Source organism: Perognathus longimembris, chromosome 21 (assembly GCF_023159225.1).
Source record: "Perognathus longimembris pacificus isolate PPM17 chromosome 21, ASM2315922v1, whole genome shotgun sequence".
Classification (NCBI taxonomy): Eukaryota; Metazoa; Chordata; class Mammalia; order Rodentia; family Heteromyidae; genus Perognathus; species Perognathus longimembris.
This window is the reverse complement of record NC_063181.1, coordinates 29,041,852-29,069,428: the sequence shown is the minus strand read 5'-3', so window position 1 is coordinate 29,069,428 and position 27,577 is coordinate 29,041,852. Positions and strand designations below refer to the sequence as shown.

Below are 27,577 nucleotides of genomic sequence, written 5' to 3'. Positions count from 1 at the left end.
CTGTAATCCTAGCTACTTAGGAAGCGCGCACGCACGCACACACATGCACACACACGCTGGAAGTAGAGCTCTGGCTCAAGTGGTAGAGCATTAGCCTTGAGTGAAAGAAACTCAGGAACAATGCCCAAGCCCTGAGTTCAAGTCCCACAACGGTACCAAATAAGAAAAAAAATAAAGATTAGGTATTAACAATATTAAAGTTTATTACTTAAGACACTAATCAGAAAAGATGACTACAGCTTCTACAATGTTTAGATATTTCAACTATTGTTACTTAGCTTGCATGAGAATAAAGCATGAATTCTTGTGATTAGACTATACATTATTTATAAAGCAGTTGAGTTTCAGAAGGTAGCAGGCAGTACCATGAGCCCTTGCTCCATAGGCATGTTTCAGTCACTGGCTGTCCCATTCTGGTCCAGGAGCGTCTCTAACTGCTGGTTGATATTTTTCAGATGGTTTTCTGCTGCCAAAATGGTTTTCGCTTTAAATAACAGAGCTGGAAGGCTGGACGAATCATACTGTTAATGAAAGAAAATGACACATTCTCAAGTATCAAAACTTTTTTTTTTTATTTTTGGCCAGTCCTGGGGCTTGGACTCAGGGCCTGAGCACTGTCCCTGGCTTCTTTTTGCTCAAGGCTAGCACTCTGCCACTTGAGCCACAGCGCCACCTCTGGCTGTTTTCTGTATATGTGATGCTGGGGAATCAAACCTAGGGCCTCATGTATACGAGGCAAGCGCTCTTGCCACTAGACCATATCCCCAGCCCTCAAGTATCAAAACTTTTATAGGCCTGTAATTTTATAACTCAAATCTTTGACTAGTGTAAATTTTGACAGAGCTTTCCATTAAGTATGCCATTCATTTTTAATAGATCATTATGAAAATTGATTTGAACTCATTTTCTTGTGTGATAATTGACAATATAAAGTTGCAAAGTTTCCAATACTCTCTTTACTCCCAAAGAACAATTGTTTGAAAAACTGTGGCATATGAATTATTTAAAACAGAAAACCATGTGTGTGACAGGTCAGGGGCCTGCATGATCTCACATCTATTTTAGCATGCAGAAACACTAAGGAAGGTGACTTAACTGCAAGAAGTGATGAAATGCGCAATAAATACCAGGCCTATAAAGGTTCTTAACAAGAAAACCCATCAACTAGAAAAGTTACTAGATCAATGAAATGTCCCAAGGTTGCCAAATCCTCAATTATTTTAAATCTTTTTGCCAGTCCTGGGATTTGAACTCTTGTCCAAGGCACTATCCCTGAGCTTTTGTGCTCAAAGCTAGCACTCTACCATTTGAGCCACAGCTTCACGTCTGGCATTTTTTCCCCCTGTAATTCAGTGGAAGTAAAGAGTCTCGCAGACTTTCCTGCCAGGCTGGCTTCAAACTGCTCAGTCTGTTGAGTACTTAGAATTACAGGCCTGAGCCATTAGCACCGGGGTCATCATGTTCTTAACCATTAAAGATAAAATTAGAACAGAAACCCAACAGACAAAGCAATTCATTTTTTTAAATAATGAACAAAAACAAAATCTCTTGTTGCAGACTATCTGAAAGATAGTTTAAATTTTCCTTACAGAGCATTTTTTGCTATTTTTTTTTAAATTTTTTTCCAGGGGCTGGGAATATGGCCTAGTGGCAAGAGTGCTTGCCTCATATACATGAAGCCCTGGGTTCGATTCCCCAGCACCACATATATAGAAAACGGCCAGAAGTGGCGCTGTGGCTGAAGGGGCAGAGCGCTAGCCTTGAGCGGGAAGAAGCCAGGGACAGTGCTCAGGCCCTGAGTCCAAGCCCAGGCCTGGCCAAAAAAATAAATTTCCAGTTCCAGGGCTTAAACTCAGGGCCTCAAGCTCTCACTTGGCTTTTTTTGTGCATGGCTGGCATTCTATTACTTGAACTATATATTCAATCTAGCATTTTGCTGCTGGTTAATTAGAAAGTCTCATGGACTTTTCTGTATAAGCCGGCTTTGAACTGTGATCCTCAGATCTTAGTTTTCTGAGTACCTAGGTTTAAAGGTGTGAACCACCAACACCCAGCTGTTTTTGTTTCTTTGGCAATACTAGGGTTTGAACTAGTCTTTTGTTCTTACTAGGTAGGCATTCCATTTAAAACTATAACCACAGACCTTCCTTACAGAATTGTATTATGCTTTTCATAGTTTGCTGTTAAATGTTTTTAATGCAGTTTCTTAAGTAATGAGAGTTGAGCAAAATGGCTATTGAAGTATGGCTACCACCCACATATTAAGGGAATTTTTCTGACATATACCTAACATGTTACTAGAAAAATTCAGTTTAAATGTTTTAAGATGCTATGATCCTCAAGGCAGAGTAGATGGGAAAAATTCCTATTTGGTGCTTTATGTTTCATTCAGGAAAAGGAATAGACATATACACAAATACCTACATTCTAAGGCAAAAAGGGTAATGCTACAATAGAAGTACAAAAGGCACTGAAAGCATGAAAAGAACTACATTTGGAAAAGTAGCCACTAAATTTAGATTTTATGGCTGAGGATTCAGCTCAGTGATAGAGCACTTTCTTAGCTTGTACCAGTCACAGCAAACTCGCACATGCACACAACATCTTGGCTTTTAACTGAAAAGATTTTTGTTCCCATTGAATCAATGCTATTATTAAATTCACCAAATTTAGTAACCAAGTCCCAGCTCCAAATATGCTTTTAACTAGTTAGGTACATAAATACCTTAAAAATATTCTGTCTGGAGGGCACCAGCTAAGCATAAACTGGAGAATATCCCTGTCAGATCAACAGAGAGGACCGCTTTATCACAATGGCAGCTTCCTTTCTTCCTATCAACTTTGAGTCTTAACAGACAAGCAAATTGCCTAAATGTTCCCTGTTATCACATATACTGACATGATTGATTTGAAGCGACTTTCATGTTGTGTAAATGGAAAGAAAATACTGGTAGAACATAAGCAATGGAGAGCATCTGCCCAGAGGACCTCTCAATGTCTTTGCAGGGCCCAGATGTCCCAGATGTCAGGTATCTCTGCATCCTCAAGAAAGCAGGATTTAGTCAATGGACTTTGCTAATGTTTTCTACTCTATTATAGGTAAGTTTTAGTAAGAGAAAACCACCATGATTTTTCATATAGATATGCACTGAATCTGTTTTAAACGTTTTTATAACTATATTTAATTAAATAAGGAGATTAGCAGTTGTCAAACTAGTTCACAGGTTAGTCTCAAGAAGAGGCAGATGCTTAAATCAAGACTAGTGAAATGAATGTGACAAATTGAGACACTGACTTCTTTCGCAGTAGGAAAAGAAATTCAAATGCACTTCTTAGGAAGCATGTTTTATAGTGTCCCTTGTAATAGTTCCCACTGAGTCAGAATCAAATGACTTGAAAGAGTCAGTTCTATGGACTGGAAAACTATCACTATGAAGAAGTTATTGAATTTTATAAATAAAGTTTAATCAATTTGTACTGACATATCAATTTGTTTACATATTGCTTTTCCTTTTTTGGGCCACTCTGGGGCTTGAATTCAGGGCCTCGGAACTGTCTCTGAGCTTTTCTGCTAAAGTCTTATGCTTGGCTACTTGAGCCACACTGTTGGGGACTGTTTTGGTCTTGGTGGAAGAAGGGCACCAAAAGCGAGTCGCTGCCCTTCCCCCAGCCCTGGGACAATGGGAGGGAGCCCCTCGCACCTTCCGGCCTCAACCAGAAGGGAAGCCCCCGCCCCCTCCCGCCCCTTGGGGGGCGAGCGCTTGCGTGCCACCATGATGGTTGCCCGGCCCAGAAAGGAAGTTCCAGGATCACTTGAGTGACAGCACAGTCAGCCAATCAGTCAGTCACCCCAAGTCCTTCCTCTTCCTCCTTTGTCATCGTAATAAATTTCTCTGTCCCGCCCTCTGGGGACTGAGACGCATCCCACCATCACAGCGTGTCCCTGGATGCCTTCTTTCCGCCCCCGCTCCTGGTAACATGTGAGGAGACTGGGGGGAGGGGAGGCTTCAGCAACCTTTCCTCAACTCATCGCAAGTCCATGAGAGTACGCCTGTCCTTCTGCCGGCGGAAGGCAAGGCCGAGTGCTCTTTCATAGATTTTAGGGTTCAAGCATTCTCCCTGGGAGATCACCTCCACTTTCAGCCTTTTGTTGGTTAATTGGTGATAAGAGTTTTTCAGACTTTTTTTGCCTGGGCTGATTTTGAACCTCAATCCTCAAATCTCATCCTCCTGAGCAGCTAGGATTACAGGGTCATCCGAGTCTGGTTTATATATTTCTTATCATACCAAATAGCAGAATTTTACTAGAGAACTTAATGATTTTAAAGGTTTAAATGCTTACTCCTGATCCCTGCAAGGGAGTTTGTTGGCTCCTCCAGTACATAATGAAGGTAGGTTTTCATTAAAGCACATTTTATGTTTCTCTAATGGTAATGATAAGAAAATAATTTGGGAAATAATCTAGATCCAAATTTTAACTCCATTACCTAATAAACTTGTCATTTGAGTAAAAAATATTTTTTCTGAATTTCTAATATACAAATAGATATTTGAGTCATAGAATCACTAAGATCAGTGTCAAAACTAAAACAGCTTATTAGTGAAGAACACAAGTCTGACCATGATATACGTAAACTAACATATTTTTCCCATTGTGTTATGTTTTGTTCTCAATCTCTAAAAAAAAAAAAACCTATGCATATGGGATAAGATTTTGCTTTTCAGATACAAAATATACTATGAATGAAAAGGTTGATCTTTAGAACATATGCAAGTATCTGTTGGTGTGGATGCAAAGTTCAAGACAAAAGCGTGGTGGGTCAGTGACTAGCACACAAAGCACACACTTGTGAGGAACTTCACTTCCCTGATTTTGAATTTAAAAATATGATGCGATAATACATTTTAATGATTTATAGTGACACTGTTCCTCTTTCAAAGCTACTGTCCTTTTAGTACACAAACTCACTCTCACCTTCTGAAGCACAGTAAGAAGAGCAAACCAGACTTACTGTTTCTTGTATGTTTGGTTCTTTCTCCTGGACATCTGAATAGTCTTGATAAAGCTGTTTTAAATTAGATATAAAGCACATCACTTTGCCAAGAGATGACTTTCTCTCCTTAAGTTCATCATGTTTTGTTTGTAGTTGTTTCAGCTGTGGCTGTAACCTAGAATGAAATCATTTTCCCTTAAAACAAATGGCATGTAACAGCCTATGAAGATGCGTGTGAAAGCAGAGGACCAACTAGAGGATCTCTTTGGCTATGACCTGAGGACTGTAGAAGTGTTGTAGGTTGAGCTCTGATGCGCAGTGAGTGATCACTTGGAACACTCCCTAAAGGACAAACTTTCCAACTGCCAACCTTCGCATCAGTCAAGCTTTGGGAATTACTGAATTACAATGTGAGGCTGGTTAAAAATTTTAATCTCAGCTAGGCACTGCAATTTAAACACAGACAAAAAGTCTTTCCCTTCTTATCAAAATCTCACCTAGTCCTGAGGTCTAACAAACCTGGTGGAAAAATTACTACAGTCTTGGGCTTAACTGCTTTATCTCCTGGTATCTTAACTCACTCAGCTATAAAATGAAAAAAGACAACTTGGATTTTATGGCCAATAAAAAAATAAGAAAGGCTGTCAATTTTTATTTTTCCAAATAAAGATATAAAAAACAACTATCTCTGAAAAAGAACTTTATGAAAGTCCTTTGAATAGTTCTGAACGCCTATAGCGTTAGTTCAGAGGACTCACTGGGAGCTGGCAGGACAGCAGGGTCGGAGTCAGTCGACTGAGGGCTGAGTCCCACCCACCCCCCACTCCTCTCCTAGGGGAGAATGAGCTACTCCCTGTACTTTAGGATCTTTCCATGCCAACTTGAAGTCATCATATACTACATTTTTTTCTTATTATATCTATTCAAAACACACTTCTCCAACTTCTAAAAATATATCTAGGAAAGAAATAAGCGTTTAGGCTTGTCTGCTGGCCTCACACTAATGACAAGTCTAACAAAGCTGTAACAACCCATCCCACAGGACGATTATGATGACTGGTGTGCTCATGGATGGAGTACTGAGGGAAGTGGTCTGCATCAAAAGAAGCTCTTCCATGTAACAGCCATTATTTAGATACCTTTAATATTCTCATACTGACTTGAACCAATGAAAACTTTATCATGGACCAGGCCATAGACTAAATTTGAGGACCAGTGAACTAAACAATGTCTACCTCTTAAATTCTTGTGTCAGTTTTAACATTTAATACTTAATTACATTCTTGACATATACCAGATTTTCTCAAGCTTTCCTCTCCAATCTCCCCACGCTAAGTAGTGAGTCCAGAAGGCAGGGCCTCACTCGTGCTCATCACTGAGCCTCATCCCTACCAATATGGAGTTTGTGAAGCTCCATAAGAGGGAGAAATCTAACTCCAGATCACAAAGCAGCCGTGTCCTCAGGAGAGCACCAAAAAGTTCACATGGGTTTCTGGGCTCCTGTGTGCTCCAGTCTTTCTAACCAGCCCATGGGGGTCACCCTGGCCTGGAAAAGCCAGTTAGGCTTTCCTGGCACAACCCTTGGAAATAAAGACTAATGTGTGTGTCACTTTAGGGTGTACATCTGCCCAATAAACATAGAAGTCGGGTATGATGGTTCACACATGTAATCCCAGCACTCAGGAGGTCAAGGCTAGCCCAAGCTACATAACCAAACAAACAACATAAATAGTGGCAATTTCTGTACACCAGCCACCATGAAGCACCTGCCTATCAATTCCTACAATGCCTGCTCAGGTGTAGGTATTATGCCACATACAAAAGAAGCACTGGAAGAAGTAACTTGCCAAAGGCTTTCCAGCCAGAAAGTAGCAAGCAGAGGCCTTTTCAAACCCAGGCAGTATAATTGCAGAGTTTATGCATTAAGTCATTAATCAGGCTGAGGCCAGCGAGAAGGTGAACTGGCATATATCAGTTCTGATTTCTCTTGAGCTGATGGATTCTGACAACCCTGCTGTCACCAGGTGCCCAAATGCAAAGACAGCAAAAAGCACTCCTTCATTGGACAAACTGTTCTGTCCTTTTAGGTGAGCTCTCCAACAGGATTTTCTTTTTAAAAAATTATCTTTAGTTGTATGAGGGAGGTGTCATTCAACAAAGCAGTACAATGCATCTTGATATGTGTCACCCCCACCCCATCCCTTCCCCATTCAATCCACCCCTTCCATTTCTTTTTTTTTTTTTTTTTGCCAGTCCTGGGCCTTGGACTCAGGGCCTGAGCACTGTCCCTGGCTTCTTCTTTGCTCAAGGATAGCACTCTGCCACTTGAGTCACAGCGCCACTTCTGGCCATTTTCTGTATATGTGGTGCTGGGGAATCGAACCCAGGGCTTCATGTATATGAGGCAAGCGCTCTTGCCACTAGGCTATATCCCCAGCCCCTCTTCCATTTCTTAATTTGGTGGTATTTACAGTTGATTGCATCCTCCCCTCCTTCCCCCTTTCATTGTCCAACTCCTCTCCTGTCCCTCCCCTTGCAAGTATCCATTTCTTGGTACTTACTTTGTTGGGCTTTTGACTTAATCTTCCTAAAAAATTGTATTATTTGAGCTTTCCATAGCGTCTGTTATAATTTAGTTAATTCATTTGGAACTGCTTGCATACTACCCCAGTGTTTACTTACAGATTGTAACTACCACTAATGAGAGAAACTGTGCAAACTTTGTTTTTCTGGGTCTGGCTAACTTCACTTAATACAATCCTTTCCAAGTCTTTCCATTTCCTTACAAATGGTACAGTATCATTCTTTTCTAATAGATGAGTAAAATTCCACTGTGTATATATACACCATATTTTCTTTTGTCCATTAAGGGGCATCTGAGCTGATTCCACATCTTAGCTAAACAGTGCTGAAATGAACAGGGGTTGTACTGTAGCCTTGTTTATGTTCTACTGGATAGATGCCCAGGAGTGGAATAGTTGGATCATAGGGTAGTTGTATGTTTGGTTTTTTGAGGAACTTCCACACTGCTTTCCAGAGTGACTGAACACGCATACATTCACACGATTTTTATATCTTACCGAAGCAATTCATCCTGGACTTCAATCAAACGTTGTCTTTTCCTTTCAATGTCGGTGATCACCTAAGTAATACAATTTCTGGGTTAAATTCATAATACACTGCTAGGTACTGGAAGTGCAGAGGGAAATAAAACCGACTAGGTAGGAATTAGAAGGCATTTTGTAGCATTGTGGGGGTATGCCTTTGAAGGCAACTGTGGGACCCTAGCCCCCACCTAGTTCTCTTTTACTCCCTGGTACATGATGTTGGGTGTTTTTTGTTTGTTGGTTTGTTGTTGTTTTTTAAACACACTGCCCTCATGATGTGCTGCTTTGCAGTAGCATGAAAACAATGGGGCCAACTACTCATGGACTGGGACCATCCAAGCTCTGAACCAAAACAAATGATTTTTCTCATATGTTGATTACCTCAAGTATTTTGTTATAGTGATTGGAAGGCTAGCAAACAGATCCTCATTCATTAGCTTGCATTAATGTTACACACCTGAAGAACCACAAGGGCAGTAAAAGTCCAACTAAAAAGATAAGAATATTTAATACAAACTCTAAAGGCTACAAACCCCGAAGTTGAGTCTTTTACTTAACTTCACATGTTAGTATTGCAAATCACCAAATGATTCTCTAAGTGACTTACCTTAGCATTCTTCCTTTTCAGGGTTTTCAACATCTGGACTTCTTTGAGCTGCACAAAACATAAATAGACGTTATTTTCCAAAATTAAATGCTAATTCAATTCATATATTCACACCTAGCTTAAAAATAACATGTGAAATATGGGTAGTTCTCGCGAGTTTATTTTCTTATTTCTAGCAAATGCAAGTTGTTATATTAACAACTGTGCCATTCTAGAACAGGTAAAAAAAACTTTGAGCAATAAATTTATGTCCATGAACTTACCATTCTGATCAGTTCTTCTTTAATATTAAGGTAAAATTTGGTGACAGCTTCTTTATAAACTGTAGATTCAATTCTTTGTCTGCAAAGCAATAAAAAAGGCAAAAAAATCATCATAGGTATTAAAATGGGTTTTGAAATGTGGATTTCATTTGCTTAGTACATAAACACACCATTTGGCACAAATCATTTTAAACCTATGATGGTAGCAATGTTTGACCTGTATGTAGCCCTTTCACGTCCTTTAGGCTTAAAATATAAAGTGCTGGCTAGGCACTGGTGGCTCAAACCTCTAATTCTAGTTACTCAGGAGGTTAGGATCTGAGAGTCACAGTTCAAAGCTAGCTCCAGGCAGGAAAGTCTGGGACTTTCCAGTTAACCACCAAAAGGCCAGGAGTAGAGCTGTGGCTCAAATGGTAAAAGTGCCAGCTTAGAGCAAAAAAGCTAATAGTGCCCAGGCCCGAGTTCAAGCCCTGGTCCTGGCGAACATAGCTGTAGTGGTAGAGTACTTACCTAGTAAGTCCAAAAAGACAAGGCCTCAAACTCAAGCCCCAGTACACACACACATACACACGCACACACACACTATCTCACACAGAGTAAGACCTTTTGGTAAAGATGGCTGAAAGAAAAAATAACACTGGAAACATGTCTCAGCCAAAAATACACAACAAAAAAGAAATATACTTTTCCCAAGGCCTTTGAGGAGCCATGTCCCTGACACTGGCTAGTTCCACAGGTCAACATGTTTACAGTCAGCCCTTATCCTTCCTTACCACCTGCCCTAATGACCCCTGATCTCACTCCCTCCTTCTCTAGCAGCTGGGGGAATGATGGGATGACACATTCTAACAACCAGGAAGCAGCTGTAACTATTTTTCCTATCCATAAACATGGAATTTCTGTCCCTGTATGTAGTTTTTCCTTAGTTTCTTTCATCACTTTTGTGGTTTTCATTCTAAAAATCTTGTATCCATTTTGTTGGATATATACGTAAGTATTATGTCTTATTCTGGAGGTTGCTACTTTAAAATTTTTGTCTTTTTAATTTCAAATCTCTTTGTTCCTGAGATACACAAAAGCAATTGACTTTCATATCTTGCAAAACCTGTCATAATCAAATATTAATTACATAAGTTTGATTTTTTAAAATTTTGGTCTCTGAGATTTTCTACATAAATAATGATGTCACCTGAGGACAATGTGGTGTTTTATTTCTTCTTCCCAATCTACCTTTTTCTTGTCTTATTACATTATCTAAGACTTCCAGTATGATGTTGAACAGGAAGGAGACATCTTTGCCTTTTTCCTGGTCTTGGCTAGAAACCTTCTAGTTTGTCATCATTAAGTATTGTGTTCGCTCTTTGTAAATATTCTTTATCAAGTTAAAGATGCTCTCTCTGATTTTACTGAGACTTAATTATAAATAGGTTCTGGGCTTTTGGCCAGTGTTTTTCTTGTACTTGTTAACATCATATTGATAGACACAGGGCATTAACCTCAGTCATCTCCTTCCTTGTCCCCTGTCCCATCTCCTTGCTCTCAGATATTTGCTACAGCCCCCCTCGAAGACCTTTGGCCCAGGATGTTATCCATCCAGGCAAGAGTCCCCCATCTTTCTGTCACCAGTGAAATCACCCTTGGAATACTACTTTGTACATTCTGATAGGTGTGAAGTATGGGAATATTTTATTATCCATTCTGGTAAAAATACAGTACAAATTATACCATTACTAGCTGGGCACCGGTGGCTCAAACCTGTAATCCTACCTGCTCAGGAGGCTGGGATCTGAGGATTCCATTAAAACTAAAAAAGCTGAAAGTAGAACTGTGGCTCAATTGGTTGAGCAAAATAAGCTCCCAGGCGCTGAGTTCAAGCACAGAACTGGCACGCGCGCACGCACACACACACACACTCCCAAACCAAAATACGCCATTAGTCATGTTTAAGCATATACAGTACTGTTAAATAGTTGTGTTGTACAACACATCTCTAGGTTAGCGGGATATAGATGTCTCCAAGGCCCAGCCGTGTCTTCGAGAGCACTGATAAAAATGTATTCCCTCTAATCGAGCTGGAGAGAGCAGTCCACTAAACCTTTCATGGTTCTTCCCCAAAGCTCCATACATAAGATCTGCCAAACCAAATCCAAGAGGTGGGCCTTGGCTCACTGAGGGCATCCTTCTGAGATGCAAGTCTAACAATCTTAGACATTCTCACAATGCCCCTCACCCTGGTGGCAACATTAGTTCTAGAGGCAGGTGGTGAGCAAATCCCTCCCAGGAGTATGAGAGGAACTAGATTTGGTCTTGGAAAAGAACTGACGAATATCACTGATATGACTGATAGGAATTCCTCAGTTCTCACCATTTTCCGCTTCCCTCCCATCCCTGTCCCTTCGCAGCACTGTGGTGTATGGAGCCTCTTACTCCTGAAGTAACATGCCAGGAACAGATCTACTCTTGATGCTATTCTGTGCCCACCTCCATGCCTTTTGCTCATGGGAGCTAAGAATACCAGCTGTGGCCTTTCTCTACACCTACTAGAAGGCCAACAGCTGGGAGAGGCAGGGCAATACACCACCATTTCAAAAGGAAAACACATCCGATCAGAGAGTCTATCAGAAAAATTTTAGAATAGATGACACAACAATTTTTAATTAGTCTAATAAATGAATACTGGGGTGCCATGGAATGTTCAAATATAATGATAATGAAAACACACATCCAAGTCTGTGGGATGAGCAAAAGCAGTACTTCTTCAAGGCCCATTGATCAGCCCAGGCCTCACAGTAGCCAATGACTTACTGATATTGCAGGAAGATTTTCTCAAATTCAGACAAAACAATATCCAACTCCATGATGTCACTGGATTTCCTTCCTTCTAGACACCAAATATGCATACTCTCAGAAACATCTAGAATATTAAGATAAGTCAATTTAATCAACTGATTATTCATTGTTTGGTTCTAGATCTCAGCAAACTGCTACAGAGCACCCCAGAAGAGCTGTATGCACTCCTTCCTTCCTGTCTAAATCCTGTTGTCAGCCTGCTGTGCCTTTATTTATGAGTTTGCTGTTACCCAACATCTATGGGTAATATGGTTCTTTGCTTATTTCCCAAATTTTATTCTGATAGGCCATGTGTTGAGAACATCATGATTACTCAGTATATTTATGTGATAATAAGCTGGATGAGCTGTCTAGAGATTTAAATCCTACTCTGAGCTTCATTCTCACTCATCTTGAGATCTGAGGGAAGCCACTTAACCATGCACAATTTCCTGAATGAGAAATAATGAAATAATAGAATGGAATAATTTCCTCCTCAATGGAATAAAACATGTCCTGCAAGTGAAACATATCTGTGAATGCATTTATGAAGACTATAAATAACTATATACCTGTAAGGTATATAGTATCAGGCTATTTCTAACAAATACCCACATTTTCTATATAAAGTTAAATGTCGGGCAGATTAACCACCTCTTTTTCCTTAGTTAATTCCTTATTGCTAATGAGCTTCCAGATTCACACAAATCCAAGGCCACTGCTTGGGTATAGTACATCCATGACAGCTAAAGTTCCTTGCTTTGTCATTCTTCCCCTTTCCCCTTCCCTTCCAGTCTGGCTTGATCAATAACTAGGACCTGAAGGAGCAATGCTGTGCAGCTCCAAGGCCATCGTAAATGAGCTGTGGCTTCTACCATTCACCTCCTTCAGTGCTCCCTGTCGTGTCAACCATCATGTAAAAGAAACTGACTACCAAACCACAGGTGAGCCAAAGCTACAGTCACAGCACAGACATGTGACTAGAACGCTCTCAGACCCGCCACCCCAGCCCAGTCACCCACTGAAGGAAGCTAAATGTGCAGAATTGCCCAAAGCAAGATCCTGGGGAGATTGAATGGTGGTGGTTCTAAGTCTGCATTAGCAGATTCTTCTGTCCATTGCGAGGTAGTAAATGCTGTTGCCTTTGTGGTGCATGCCCATCATCCCAGCTATGGCAAGAAATATGAACAGGAAGCCAAAAGCAAGACCCTAGCTCAAAAATAACCAAAGCATACAGAGATGGGGGCATGCTCCAGCAGTAGAGTGGAAATTTTATGAGCTTTCAATTTACGGATGTTTTTCCTGAATACCCTGTATGAGAGACTACATATAAACATTCATCTGGTACCAGAGTCTGTGGCTTCGTTTCTTGGTTTCTTTCTTTTGCCTGGAACCACGGTCCTTTTTCTCGGAGTTTTCTGCCAAAATATAAAACAAAAAAAAAAAGCTTTTCTTAAAACATGATTAAAAAGAAAACACTATCAAACTCAAAATGTTTTAGCTATAATTCTTTAGTCCTAAATTACCACATAAGTCAAATAAATGAAATACATAAAACATTGAAAAATAATAAAACTTTCAGTTGAGGAATATAACTGGAAGAGAAAAAGTGGGGCTTTGTTAATTATGTTGATTAAGAAAACAATGTAACAGATGGGCAAGGAGTCAATAATAGTAATAATAAGAGCAGTGGTAATAGTAATAATAATACCAGCAGTGGGAAGGAAGGCTGAGTGCTCTAGCTCTGCCTGCACTATATAGCAAGATACTGTCCTAAAGCAAAAACACAAACAAACAAAAAAAGCCAACAAACAAAAAACTTTCCAAATTTCCGTATGACATGGTGAAGTGCAAGCTCTTATGGCTCTGTGAAAGAAGGAAAATGGCTCTCCTTCAACCTTTGCCCAAAGTTCTTTGGCTGGCTATCAAAGAAACTGACATAAAGCAAATCAATAGAAGAGAAGCAGTATTTAATGACTTGCACACGCATGGCGGTCTTTCAAAGCAGGAGATAGGAAGCAGGGTCAGATGACTGAAGCTACATCCTGAGCTACAAAAAGGAATGGGAAGCTGAGAGGCTTCTGAGGGCTGGAGACACAAAAGTTACAAAGAAGGGAGAAGAGTAGGGCGAGGTAACATGCCCTTGTGGTAGACTGTCCCCTAGCTGCCCACTTCCTGCTACAGATACTATTACTCCACAGATTCCCATTACCGCTGTCTATTTCCTGTACAAAGGCACAGCTTTTAGAGCCACTCTCATGCCTGCAGTTCCTCAGAATAACCAGCTGGAAATGTGCCAATGATGCACACTTGGAGTGAAATATTCTGGTCCATTTTAGAAGAATGTCATGAACAACCATAAAATAAGACATTACAAGAGACAACATGAGTTTTCTGCAAAGGGAGAAATGAGATCCCAGCAAGCCCAGTGGACACCATGTCCCCACATTTATGGGCAACCTGAAGCTGAAGCCCAAGAGCAGCATGGGAATCCCAGGCAGCTGGAGGGGTAGACACGGAGCACAGGGAGGCTGAGGCTCTTGGAAGGAGCTGCTCAGAGAATTAGGACTTTGCCCAGGGATCCCTGGGAGGCCTTGAGGGAGTCCTGTCCTGCAGGATGAGTACAAGTTTCCAGAAAAAGTGCTATATGCAATCAAAGAACAGTCTAAGACAGGTGGGGGAAAACAGATGTAGAACTGGTTAGCTCCTGTGCATCAGGCAGCAAGACCACACTTAGGAGTAAAAAGCATAAACCAAAGCTTTCATTCTCAGACAGGGTTATACTGCTCCCAATAGGATAAGCTGGGGTCTAGGAGTAAGATACAAAAAGAATTATCTTTTGCCAGAGGGTTCCAATATAGAAAGTGATGACAATGTAATGCCACAGTATTTGTAGGCAAGAGATTGGAGGAAATGCCTACCTAAAAAGGCTCCACGAGGACAATTAACAAACAGGTTAAGAAATTATATTGTTCTAGAGTAAGGTGGACCCAGACCCACCCTAACAAAGCCTAAAAGCAAGCTCTGACCATAGCCACCAGATATAGAGGAAGTGGCTATAAGCATATCAGATGACCTGAATAATTCTTCCCCCTTGAGTATACATGGCACCTTTGATAGGATGGCCACTTCCTTGATTACACACAGGGTAGTATTCTGGACAGTCTTCAGCTGGCTTTGAAGATCCTGGCCACAAAATTTTCCCAGCTCACAATATTCTGACTGCTCTGTGGTCTGTAAGAGTAGAGAGATCCCAGGCTCCAACTAGAGAGGAAACAGCAACCTCATTTTTATCTGTAAGGAACTGAATTCTACCTGCAACTTGAAAACGCTTTGATGAGAATGTTGAGTCTCAGATGAGATTTCAGTCCTGGGTAGACCTTGATTCCATCCTTAAGTGGACCTGAGCTGAGAAGTTGGCTACCTTGAGCCCAGTCTTCTGACCTATAAGAACTGCAAGGTAATAAATGAAGGTTGTTTTAAGCCACTATGTTTGTGGCAATTTGTTATGGAGCAAATGAAATCTGATACAGACATTGAGTCCCATTAAGTAAGAGATGCTTAGTAAACACTTTAGACTTTCTCCAAGTTGATCCTAACAAAGGATAAGAGCAACTTCAAGACAATTAGCTAATAATGAAGTTGGAATAAAAGTTAACTGTACTCACAAAAGGAGGGAGAATGCAGAGCTTAACAACTAATCAAAACAATGGGAAGTGGAGCTGTGGCTCAAGTGGTAGAGCACTAGCCATGAGCAAAAAGGCTCAGGAACAACACTCAGGCTGAGTTCAAGCCACACCAACAAAAAACAAAAACAAACAATACAATATCTACAATATCTATTACATAATTTAAATGCCACATGAGAAAGTGTGACCCACAGTGAAGACAAGAAAGCACTCAACAGGAACTAATGCAAAGAAGGTATATGCTCAGAGATGATCATCAACTCTGACATTTACAGAACAGCACACTCCAAAGTCCAGCACACACAGGATATTTATCAGGAGAAACCTACAAAAAGTGGGGCATGTATACTGTGCTTCTGGTTTATGTAAAAAGAGAAATGAGAAAATATGTTCATATTCGCAAATACAGAAGGAAACACTTTAGGAATACATAAGAAAGTAATTATAAGGAACTCTGTTTTCTGGCTGGGAGGGTAGAAAGTGGAAGACAGAGGAAGAGACATTATACACTAAATTTTTTTCAAACCGGACAATTATTCATCAAAGGACTAAACTAACTGAATTAATAAAATAACATATTCAGAACCTGACCAAAATATAGCATTTGTCAAATATCTTAGAACAAATGCAACCCTGTAACCTTAGATTGTAGAGTACAAACAGAAAAATGGTGTTTGTTTAGTGTTATGGAATTATAGGTGAACTTATCTTCTGTCCTACATTTACATTTTATAATTAAAATAGAACCCCAAATTGTCAGAAAAAACTGAAGAAATAAAAGGTTTTATTTCTTCCTAAACATCCTTCAATAAGCTTTTTCTTTCTGTCTTAAGAGATTGCTGATACTGTCTTACCAGTTGCCTTTGTGTCTTTGCCGGAGTCTTTTTGTTGATTGAGGCCTGGGTGCTGAGGGGTTTGGTACTCTCAGGAGTGACTGCCTTGGCCTGGGTGCTGAGGGGCTCAGTTCTCTTAGGAATGACTGCTTCAGCTGAATTCTCTGAAGGTTCTGAAGACTGCACAGGTGGAGTAGTATCATGGTAATCGGGCCTTATTTTTTCTACTGACTTCACTTTTCTCCTTACGTCTTCTGTGCTCTCAGAGTCATCACTAATGGGCGCCAGTTTTCTTGTGGACTGGGAGGAAATCAGCACACTGGGTTAGGCATGCTGCTGACTAATCACAGGCAAAGTAGAAAACCATAGAATTCCCATCTCTAAACTTTGAAACTGAACATAGATGGTTGCAAAAGTAGTAAATAGACATGAGACCTACATCTAAGAGTTCTGTATAACTATCACAGTTCTGACTTTGTGACTCACAAACTAAACACACAACTGGACTGCTATGAACAATGACTAGGTACATGGTGATCCAATACAAACTGCTTCATATAAACACATTAGATACAAAAGTAATCTATGTTGATTACGGAAGTACCTTCTACAACATTGTCTGAAGAGTATTACTGCAGCAGAGTTTCATCTGCACCAATCAAAATACAATGAAATGTTACAAATTAAGATAGAAGAGAGAATATCCACACATACCTTTCTTACACTAACTCTTACAGATTTGCTTCCACTTGCTTCATTTTCAGTAGTGCTCGAACTGTGCCAAAGAATAAGCATCATTATCTTGCAGATTCCAGTTTTATTTCCCTATGTGTCTGTGAGACTCATATCTCCAATTAACTACCACAAAGCCAGAGAAGGTGTGACATACCAAGCACCAGCTAGGAGTGAAAAAGTCTAGTGAGAGCACAAGGCCTGAAGCTCAAGCTCCAGTCCTAGCAATGAGAAAGACAGACAAACAGAGAAAAGACAGGGGAAAGAGGAAAGACACATACAAAGAACTTTCCTTAAAGTTTTAAGGATTCCATGCAGAGTGAGGCTGAAGACAGTAGAGTGTAATTTAACAGGCATGGGGAAGAGAAGAGGGATTCATGGCTACAGATGAAAATATATGTCTAGGCATCTAAAGATACTTCTCCAGGCACAGAATAATGGAAAGAGGAGTGAAGGTAAAAGAACCTGTAAATGAAAAAGTCTGGAATGTTCAAGAGATGGACTGTATTGATAAGAGAAGAAAACAGTAGCAGAAGTCAAAGAATTAGAAGAGGCTGAAATCCAAAAGGAGGTAGAGGCAAGCTACAGATCCAGGGAGGAAAAGCAACCCCCACACTAGAAGTACACATGCAAAGGGCCCAAGGTTATACGTGTTTAGGAATTTGATGATCAGTAGAGACCAAACTGAATAGGGTGTTTTTTGACTCCAGGAATGCAAAAATGAAATCTACTAACTCCTATAATAGATGAGTAGTGATGAAATTCATCATTCTTTTTAAAGTATCATCAAGAGTGTACCCCTAAGTAGGAAATTGAAAGGGAATACCAAAATTGAGAGACACAGGGTAAAAAAAGACAAACAACTACAAAAGCAATACTTGCAAAACGGTTGGTGAAAGTGAACTGAACACCTCAGGGGGGGAAAGGGAAAGGGGGAGGAGAGAGGGGGGTATGAGGGACAGGGTAACGAACAGTACAAGAAATGTATCCAATGCCTAACGTATGAAACTGCAACCTCTCTGTATATCAGTTTGATAATAAAAATTTGAAAACAAAAAAAGAGTGTACCCCTAGGAACGAGTATTCTTCATCTTTGTTTGTTTGTTGTTTTTGGTGTTACTGGGACCTTGAGCTTGCAAGGCAGGTGCTCTGCTACTTGAGGCATGTCCAATCTTGTTATGTTTTCAATAGCTTCTCATCTTTTTTGCCCTGGAGTTGGTTTTTGAATATAGTATAGTAGAGATTTGAGAACTCATCACCATTCCCAGCTTGTGTGCTGAGATAAAAGTTGGATTACTTTTTGCCTGGGCTGGCCTGGACCCAAGAGCTCCCAATCTCTACCTCCTGAGTAGCCAGGATTACTGGTATGTGTCGCTATGCCCAGCTATCCTTAGATTTTTCTAATATCTGGATGTATTTGGCAGACAGTGGATGTTTAACAACTTGTAAAACTGAATTAATTTTAAAAAGAAAAAGCTTCACATAAGAAACTTACAGAATTTACACGTACAATTAACCACAACAAAGAAGAAAAAAAATGGAAGACTCCATTTATAGTAATTTCATAACCCAAACAAAAATAGACCATCTTGGAATAAACATAAGAAATGCATAAAATATATGTGAATAAAAGAGCTTCATTTGCTCATCACTGTACAAACTCCCACACTCTCTGGTACACTTAGAAATTAACCCAATAAAGAGATCCTAGTGTCAATTATTTTAGTTATGTGAATAATAATCAACTATCGAAAATTTAAGTTTTGGTGTTGCAGTTCTCTTGAGGTAAAACCTAGTAAGTTATTTCAAAAGATCTTAAGAGCTTCTATCTTAAAGAATTTCTCCCACGGCTGCTGGTGGCTCACGCCTATAATCCTAGCTACTAAGGGGGCTGAGATCTGAGGACTGCAGTTCGAAGCAAGCCCAGACAGGAAAGTTTATGAAACACTTATCTACAATTAACTATCAAAAAGTTGGAAATGTTATCTGTAGCTCAAGTGGTAGATCATTAGCACTGCGCAAAAGTAGCTCAGAGACAGCGCCCAGGCCAGGAGTTCAAGACCCAGGACTGGTACCTTCCATCCCCTCCCCCGCTTCCCCCAAAATTTTGCACCGAAGTCTTGGTAAGCATGAAGCAACAATTCCTTGGGATAAATCATACCTTTGAGGAGTCAAAGGCACCGAAGATGCACAGTGTCCAAACTCATCATCAGTGTAGATGGCAGTGCTGTGCAAGGGAGGGTCTGCAGGAGAGACACAGTGTCATCCAGAACCATTCAAGCTACCATCCTGCACAGTGAAGGGCAGAGATGAGCAGAATCTGTCACATGGGCCACTTTGAGTAAGTTTATGACCTCCTAACTCAGGAGCTTTGTGATGGAGTTCAAGGGAGGGGATTCCCTGTCCCTCCAAGAGTCCACCACTCAGAGACAGTCTCAAGCACAAAGGTGGATTTACTGGGGAAGTAAAAAGTAAAATGACCAGCCAGGGTCGAAGCCCAGACTCGGGAGCTGGGACCACACACTCGTTGGTGTTTCCAGATGGACCAGTCCCAGGTTTCAGAAAAACATGTAACAAGAAACAGGACAGAGACACAGACACTCATGTCCAGAAGATTTCTAAGTAGCTCCTGCAGCCCACACATAGCCTTAACACTATTAGGAAACAGGCCAGAGAGGGAAGAAAGAACAAAAACCACACCAACAAACCAATTCAGCTCCAATGGAAAGATGACTTGGGATGCCATGGGGACAAGAGATAAGTGAGGAGACAGGACACAGGACACGAACATGAAGACTTGTGGGCTGGCATAATGGCGCCTGAGCTGGCCTGACCCTAAATAGGGTCAGGTCAGGGGGCAGGGTCACAGGAAGCTCCCAGTTCCAAGCACTTGACAGACAGGCTCAGTAACCTATAGGCTATGTGCCTGCCCCTGTCTCTTGGGATTCAGGAACACCCATTACCTGGGGATGGGACTTCCCTTCCTCTAGGAATCCAGGCACATCCATCAAGACAAGAGGCCAGGTAGTACCACTTGCCATGTGGCCAAAGATGGTGCTGGCCAGATGTGACCTCCATATTACAACTTGACATTTAAATCATATTGCCAATACACACATATTCATAAGTTATAAGGCTGTGCTCCTGTACTTACCTATTAATGAATATATTTTAATGAAATGAAAAGTTTAAGTCCATGTAAAAATTATGACAATTTTACTTTATCTAACTTTAATTTTAATGGTTTTAGGTTTCATTGGAATAAGATATCAAACCTGTTTTCCTCTGCATGGTAAGCCAATGACGGACGTTGTGAGAGGATAACCCATCCAACAGAGAGTGGGCTCTTTATATTTGTGAATGGATGCCCTTTGGGGAAAGCTCCCAGGCCTGCTCATTTGCCCCTCTCTGCTCTGGATTGTAGCATGTGAATGAGGCAGAAGAGACAGGAGGGGACGTGATGGTCTTGGCGGGGAGGCACAGGAGATGCTGAGTGGGCAGGTCAGGAAAGAGGAATGGCAGCAACAGAGCCTGGGGGAGTGGGGGTGGGACTTATAGCAGGGCTGGAGCAAGAGCACTGGAGAGGCAAGGGAGACAGACCTGGAGGGCTCTCAGGGGCTCCCAAGACCCAAGCAATCATTTATTCATGCTCAAAGGTTAACATGATAGCAACAATTTAAAGCTTTTTTCAATAGCTGCTTTAAAAAAAAATGAACCTATCAATCTCACCGTTTTTAAATCAGTAATATATTCTGTATTGTTCTCAACTAGGCAAAGGGATATAGGTACCCTACAGTGGTGAATAAGAAGAGCAAAAATCCAAATAGACCAATTGTGAATTTCTGCTAATCTAACCAATCATGCAAGTTGATCCTTACAATTCAACACAATAAAGACCACAACCCAATGTGAAAATGGGCAAGGGACATAACTAGATAGACACTTCTTGAGGAAAGATATGAAGAAAGAACACTATGGAATTATGACTGCCCTTTTCTTCTTTTCTCCCACCAATCTTTCCTTCCTTTTTCTTTTTTTCTTTGGTTTGGTCCAGCTAATTAGCCCAGACTGGCTTTAAACTATGTGGCATAGGCTGGCTTTGAATTTTTGATTGTCCCACCTTGTTCTCCTGAGCACGGAATTATGTGCAATCACCACAATCTGTGCAAAATTTCTTAAGACATATCGAGTATACCGAAAACCAATGAATTTTACATTTTCAAAGGGTTAATTCTGAACTAAATTACATCTCAAATTTTGTGGGTGAGTGTATGTGTGGGTACCAGGACTTAAAATCAGGGTCTTGCACTCCACTTTGCTTTTTGATGTCATAGCTGGTACTCTACCATGTAAACCAGGCCTCTAGTCCATCTTTTTGCTGTTTAATTGGAGATACAATCTTTCATACTTCTCTGCCAGGCTACCTTTGAACTGAGATCTTCCAGGTAACAGCCTCCTGAGTAGTTAAGATTATAGGCATGAGCTACCAGTGCCTGGATAAATATCAATTTTTTGAATTGTAGAATTCCTTTTTAGATTTAGATAAATCTGATAAGTGATTCAAACATATTTATTTTTTACCAAATGATCATAAAAGATGTACTGTAGTAATTACTTCTCATTTTACTTCATCTTACAAGTTTATATACATTTTTTAAAACCTGTATTTTCATTATTAGAAAAAAAGAGCCAGGGGGCTGGGAATGTGGCTTAGTGGTAGAGTACTTGCCTAGCATGCATGAAGCCCTGGGTTCAATTCCTCAGCACCACATAAACAGAAAAAGCTAGAAGTGGAGCTGTGGCTCAAAGTGGTAGATTGCTAGCCTTGAGCAAAAAGAGGCCAGGGACAGTGCTCAGGCCCTGGGTCCCAAGCCCTGAACTGGCAAAAAAAACCAAAAAAAAACAAAAAACACCCAAAAGTAGAGCTGTGGCTCAAAGTGGTAGAGTGCTAGCCTTGAGCAAAAATAGCTCAGGGTCAGCACCCAGGCCCTGAGTTCAAGCCCCATGATCGAAAAAGACTGAAAATTAGACAGGTAGAAAAGTTTCCAAATTTTTCTCTATTGTGTTCAAGCAAAATGCCTGACTACACTGCCAATGCAAAGGCTGGGGCCCTTGGCACTTCATTCTCTTTGGCCTTGGGAGTGGTCAGTATCATAGGACGCAGCTGTCACATCTGGACAGCTGGGCGTCAGCTCACAACCAAGGAACTCAAGAACACTGTCCCTCAGTGCCTGGAACAATTTGTAAGGGAAAATCCACCCCTCCCCCCACTTCTCCCTAAGTTAATGCCCCTTTCTCAATGCACTGCCAAATCCAAGTAAGGACACTAGGAAAGGTAAGAAATACGTCTTGTAGTCCTCCTATTCTGGAGCCCTACAGAAACTATCCTGATATGAATGGAATGTCAATCCATGCTGGTAATAGAGACCCATTTTGATAATATTCTTGGTGCCAGTGTACCTAGGAGAATAATGAATTCAAACCAAGTACTTCCACAAACATTGATAAATGCAGACAACTGATTTTTTTCTTTCCTTTGGCTTGAACTCTGGACATGGGAGCTGTCCCTGAGCTTCTTTGGCTCAAGGCTAGCACTCTACCACTTGAGCCACAGTGCCTTTTCCATTTTTTTTTTTTCTGAGTGGTTCATTGAAGATAAAAGTTTCATGGGCTGGGAATATGGCCTAGTGGTAAGAGAGCTTGCCTTGTATACATGAAGCCCTGGGTTCAATTCCCCAGCACCACATATATAGAAAATGGCCAGAAGTGGCGCTGTAGCTCAAGTGGCAGAGTGCTAGCCTTGAGCAAAAAGAAGCCAGGGACAGTGCTCAGGCCCTAGGTCCAAGCCCCAGGAATGGCAAAAAAAGAAAGAAAGAAAAAAGTTTCATGAATTTTCCTGCCCTGCCTGGCTCAGATCTCAGCCTCCTGTGTAACTAAGGTTACAGGTGTGAGCCACTGGTGTCTGGCTTACTATTGATTTTTTGTGTCCATTGGTCATGGGGCTTCAACTCTGGGCCTGGGCACTGTTCCTAAACTCTTCAGGTCAAGGCTAGCACTCCACCACTTGAGCCACAGCGCCATTTCTGGTTTTCTGACGGTTAATTGCAGAGAAGAGTCTCAGGGGCTTTTCCTGCCTGGGCTGGCTTTGAACCGTGATCAGCCTCCTGAGTAGCTAGGATTATAGGTGACCAGACACTGGTGCCCAGCTCCCTTCCTATTTTTCTTTTAAATTTAATTTTTATTGTCAAGATGATGTACAGAGGGATTAGTTACATATATAAGGTAGTGAGTACATTTCTTGTCATACTTGTTACCCCCTCCCTCATTGTTCTCCCACCTTTCCTCCCCCAACTCCCCCCATTCCTTCCTACTTTTCTATCTATCTAAATGCCATGACTTAAGTCATCTGAGGAGGAGGATTTGAAACACTAACCGAAGTTTTCATAGGCTTCTTCATCTTTGTCATTTCTGGAGATCACAGAATTCTCAGGGAAGTCAAAGATGTCAATAGGCCTGTGCTCTTGAGTGGCTTTCTAAATGTGAACAGAGTCAAAGTCACTGAAACAAGGAACACTGCAGCCATGATTTACTAAGCAAGGATACTCTTGCTAGCACTGCTGTCTGGAGAAATACTTGACACTTTTGGGAAGTACATAGACTACTCTGATAATCTAAGGCAGGGATTAACAAACTTTTTCTGCACAGGACTGAAGAGTCGGCCAATAGGTTTCTGCTGCAACCACTCAATGTAACCAGTAGAGTGTGAAAATAGACAACAACCATGAAGGGAGGAATGGGCAAGGCTGTGTTCCAGCCAAACTTTGTGTCTGGGCACCAAAACGGGAATTTCATACCAAGCTGAATAAAAGAAAGAGACAGGCTAGATATGCACACAGTCTACTACTACTATGAGTTCCCTCAGAAATATGCCATCTACCTGAATGTTCATAAACAGTTTTGGGAGTACATGGAATAGAAACTGCCTATAGGAAAGAAAGTAGCATTCACAATATTATTCTTTTGTAGAACCTAGGATTGAACTTGGGGCCTTGCACTTGCTAAAAAGTGCTCAATCACTTGAGCCAAGTCTCTAGCTCTACCAATGCTTTTAGCATTGGTTATTTATTTATTTATTTTAGTGCTGGGCTCCAGGCTTAAAGTCAGGGCCTGGGCACTGTCCTTGAGTCTCTCTCTGTGCTCAAGCTAACACTTTATCACTTGAGCCACAGCACCACTTCTGGCTTTTTTTTGAGTAGTTTACTGGAGATGAGTCTCACGGACTTCCCTGCTCACGCTGGCTTTGAATCGTAATCCTCATAGCTCAGCCTCCTAAGTAGCTAGGATTGCAGGCATAAGCCACTGGTGCCCAGGGCAATGGTTATTCTTTGAGGCAGGATTTCACTTTGCGCTTGCGTTGGTCTCGTCTGGTATTTTCTCATATCACTAGGAGTGACAGGCATGTGCCACTATGCCCAGCTATTCTCTTTGTAGCTGGGATAAAAGGTGTGTCCACTGATTAAGATGAAGCTCCACAAACTTTCTTATGCCTAAATTGACCTTGAACCATAATCTTGCCAAGTAGCTAGGATTACAGGCCTTAGCGACCATGACACAATTTTTATATAATGTCAGTTATCTGAATATAAGTTAAAATCAAGATGAGTCAGACAGAAAGTTCTAAATGTTAACAAAGGCTGTTTTCTCCACTATATTGGAAGAACTCTTTTCCCAATTAAAAAGATTGATCATACCGAAAGAGACTTACAAAATTGAAGTTTCTACAAAATGTTATCTCATGGTCAACAGTACAAAAATTATGTTAAAAAATCAACAGCTTACTTACATCTTTCAGGAAATGTGTTCTTCCTGCAGTGTTCTTTGGGTTTTCTGTACTATTACACAACAAACAACAAAGAAACATAAAATAAGACGTTAGAAAAAAGCTAAATAACTGTCTCATAACTTCTAAGCATTTTCTTTCCAAAGTACACTCTGCAGTAGTTGTACAAATAGTACACATCCAATGGATTATGGCATATCATCTTTTAGAAAACAGAAGCTGTATTCTGTAAGTTCAACAACATAGAAAACAAGTCTTCAAATAATCTTCATTCCCTAGGTTGGGAAAACTCCCTCTCCTGCTGTGATCCGCATCCTTCAGCATACTTCATAGATTGATTCTGGGATTCAGGAAAGTTTAGTGACTTCTGAATGTTGTAAATAACCTAAGACCAGAAACCAGATTGCATAAACTTCCTAACCTAAATTCTTTCACTTGTGTCTTGGTGGAGCTGAAAAACTTCTGGAGGTTTCCTCGTTTCTCGGCAGGCCTACAGGTGGAGCTCCCAAGACAAGGAAGTTTCTGTCATAACCATAAATAATAGGGTGTTGTAGGTGCACCAGTGTGTTTTAGGAGAGAGAAGGGTGAACTGACTTCCTGCGTCTGAACAACCCCACCCACCTCCCAAAAATCTTTAAAATAATAAAACTCAATGGCCAGTCAGATAAGCTTTAACTCTTTTCAGCTGGTTGGCTGATGTATGTGCTGCTATATTCCTTTATACTTCTCTTCCCCGCTGGCCACGGAGTGTGGTCTGGGTTTTACTCTTCTGTCCAGTCGGCTACTCCAACATCTACAAACACCCCCAGACTTTCCACGGAAGAACTCCTAAAAAGTCCATTTAACAAACCAGAAGTTCCAACCAGATCCATGCCTAGGATGCCATTCAGACACGGCCAGTCACTAGCCAACAAACCCTTCTGGACTAACCTTTTTAGATGCAGTTTTAAACTTATCCTTCCATTCACCATGCGTTTTAATAAAATTAACATGCCTGCTCCACCCTGGGATTCCCTTTAAGCATTTGAGGCATTCTAAAGCAATAAACAAGCAGCAACTTGGTTCCCAGAGATCTGGGTCAGCTTCCTGGTCTGTAGTGGCTTTTCGTTCTGTCTTTGTTTTGTTTGTCTAGCCCTGGGCTTGAACTCAGGGCCTGGCACTGGCCCTGGGCCACTCTGTGCTCAAGGCTAGCACTTGAGCCACAGCGCCACTTCCGGTTTTTATGTTTATGTGGTGCTGAGGAATCGAACCCAGAGCTTCATGCGCGGGAGGAAAGCACTCTAGGCTAGGCCACATTCCCCGCCTGTTTTGTCTTTAACTGAAGACAACGGAGTTTAAAAACCAAGTTGCTGTCCTCTACCCGACCTGGGAACTTCTTAGGGCTCCAGGACCGGGCCGAGGGTTCGTTCCAAGTTATTTTGGGCCCAGGGCACCGGGACTGTAGGACACCCCCACCCCCACGTCCCGCTCCGCCCCGCCCCGCCCCGCCCCGGGTTGTTCAGATCCACAAATTTCCCACTGGCGGCACGTAGAGCTCCTGAATGTACGGACTGCGTCAGAACTACAAAACGGGTACTCGGGGCGTTCTGAGAGTCAGCCCCACTCACCCAGCTCGCCCCAAGGAACGCCGACGCCGCCGCGGAGCCATCCCGCCGCTCGCCGCGCCGCGCAGCGCGGGTCCCACGAAATTCCCGCCCAGCCCTGCGCTGCGCGGAGCAGCCAATCAGAGACGAGTACGCTCCGTCTACACCGCCCTCTTCTGGGCGGGCCCAGGGCTCCTCCTCCCCTGCCCCTACAGGAGCGAGCAAAAACTCGGCCAGAATCAAGTTCACGGCAGAGGTGGAATCCACTTTTCAACCAACTGCCGATGGCGACGGCTAACTATAATCCAGTGCCAGGTTTTCAGAGTTTTAGATCTCCGGGGCCTCGTGAGCTGGAAAGGAGAAGAAACTAACTTGCTGGTAGGATGGTGGGCCGGGGCCCGCTGCAGCTCGGAACACAGCTGTCAAGCTAAGGCTTTGCCCAATAGGATTCGGTTTTCAGCTCCCCTGACATTAGCTTGGTAAATGTGACTTCTTATTCTTCCTCTAGTCCTGTATCTTCCATTGTAAACAGGGGAGGTCGCTCTTGAAACCATATTCTTTGGGTTTTTTTCTTCTTTAAAAATTTATTGCAGTGTAAAAAGAACAAAAAATTAACTCCAAATGGATCAAAGACCTAAACGTAAAAAGAAAGCATAGGGCAGAAACATCACGGCATTAGACATGATGGGTTTTTTTGACTGTGAAACCAAATGCACAGTTTGGAATGATGGGCAGCAGTGGTTGTGCAACAAAACCATACACTTAAACTGGTTCCAAAAAAAAAAAAAAAAAAAAAAGTCAGGCGCCAGAGGCTCATGACTACAATCCTAGCTCTTCAGGACGCTGAGATGTGAATAGCATGGGTTAAAACAAGCCCTGCCAGATAAGTTCTCAAGACTCCATCTTCAAGTAAACAGCAAAATGCCAGACTAGAGACATGAATCAAGTGGTAGAGCGTTAGTTGTGAACAGAAGAGAGCATGAGGCCCTGAGTTTATCTTTTGTATTGGCACATAAAACAAAAGTTGAAATACTAAGTTTTATATAATATGTAAATACATAACTATAAATATTGTTTGCATGTGTGAATCATTATGGAGC

At 41.5% G+C, this 27,577-nt stretch overlaps 1 protein-coding gene across 1 annotated transcript; it reads right to left on the bottom strand.

Annotated features, from left to right (window-relative positions):
* Positions 1 to 95: 95 nt before the first annotated feature.
* Positions 96 to 26,553, bottom strand: Cenpu (centromere protein U). The gene is made up of 13 exons (XM_048330403.1): positions 26,502 to 26,553; positions 24,898 to 24,946; positions 23,488 to 23,587; positions 19,216 to 19,297; positions 17,037 to 17,097; positions 16,344 to 16,622; positions 13,149 to 13,218; positions 11,777 to 11,885; positions 8,972 to 9,050; positions 8,709 to 8,756; positions 8,075 to 8,136; positions 5,013 to 5,169; positions 96 to 521 (listed from the first exon to the last, which is right to left on the bottom strand). Exons 1-13 carry the CDS (start codon positions 26,540 to 26,542, stop codon positions 393 to 395), a joined length of 1,266 nt encoding a protein of 421 aa, XP_048186360.1. The 5' UTR covers positions 26,543 to 26,553; the 3' UTR covers positions 96 to 392.
* Positions 26,554 to 27,577: the final 1,024 nt, after the last annotated feature.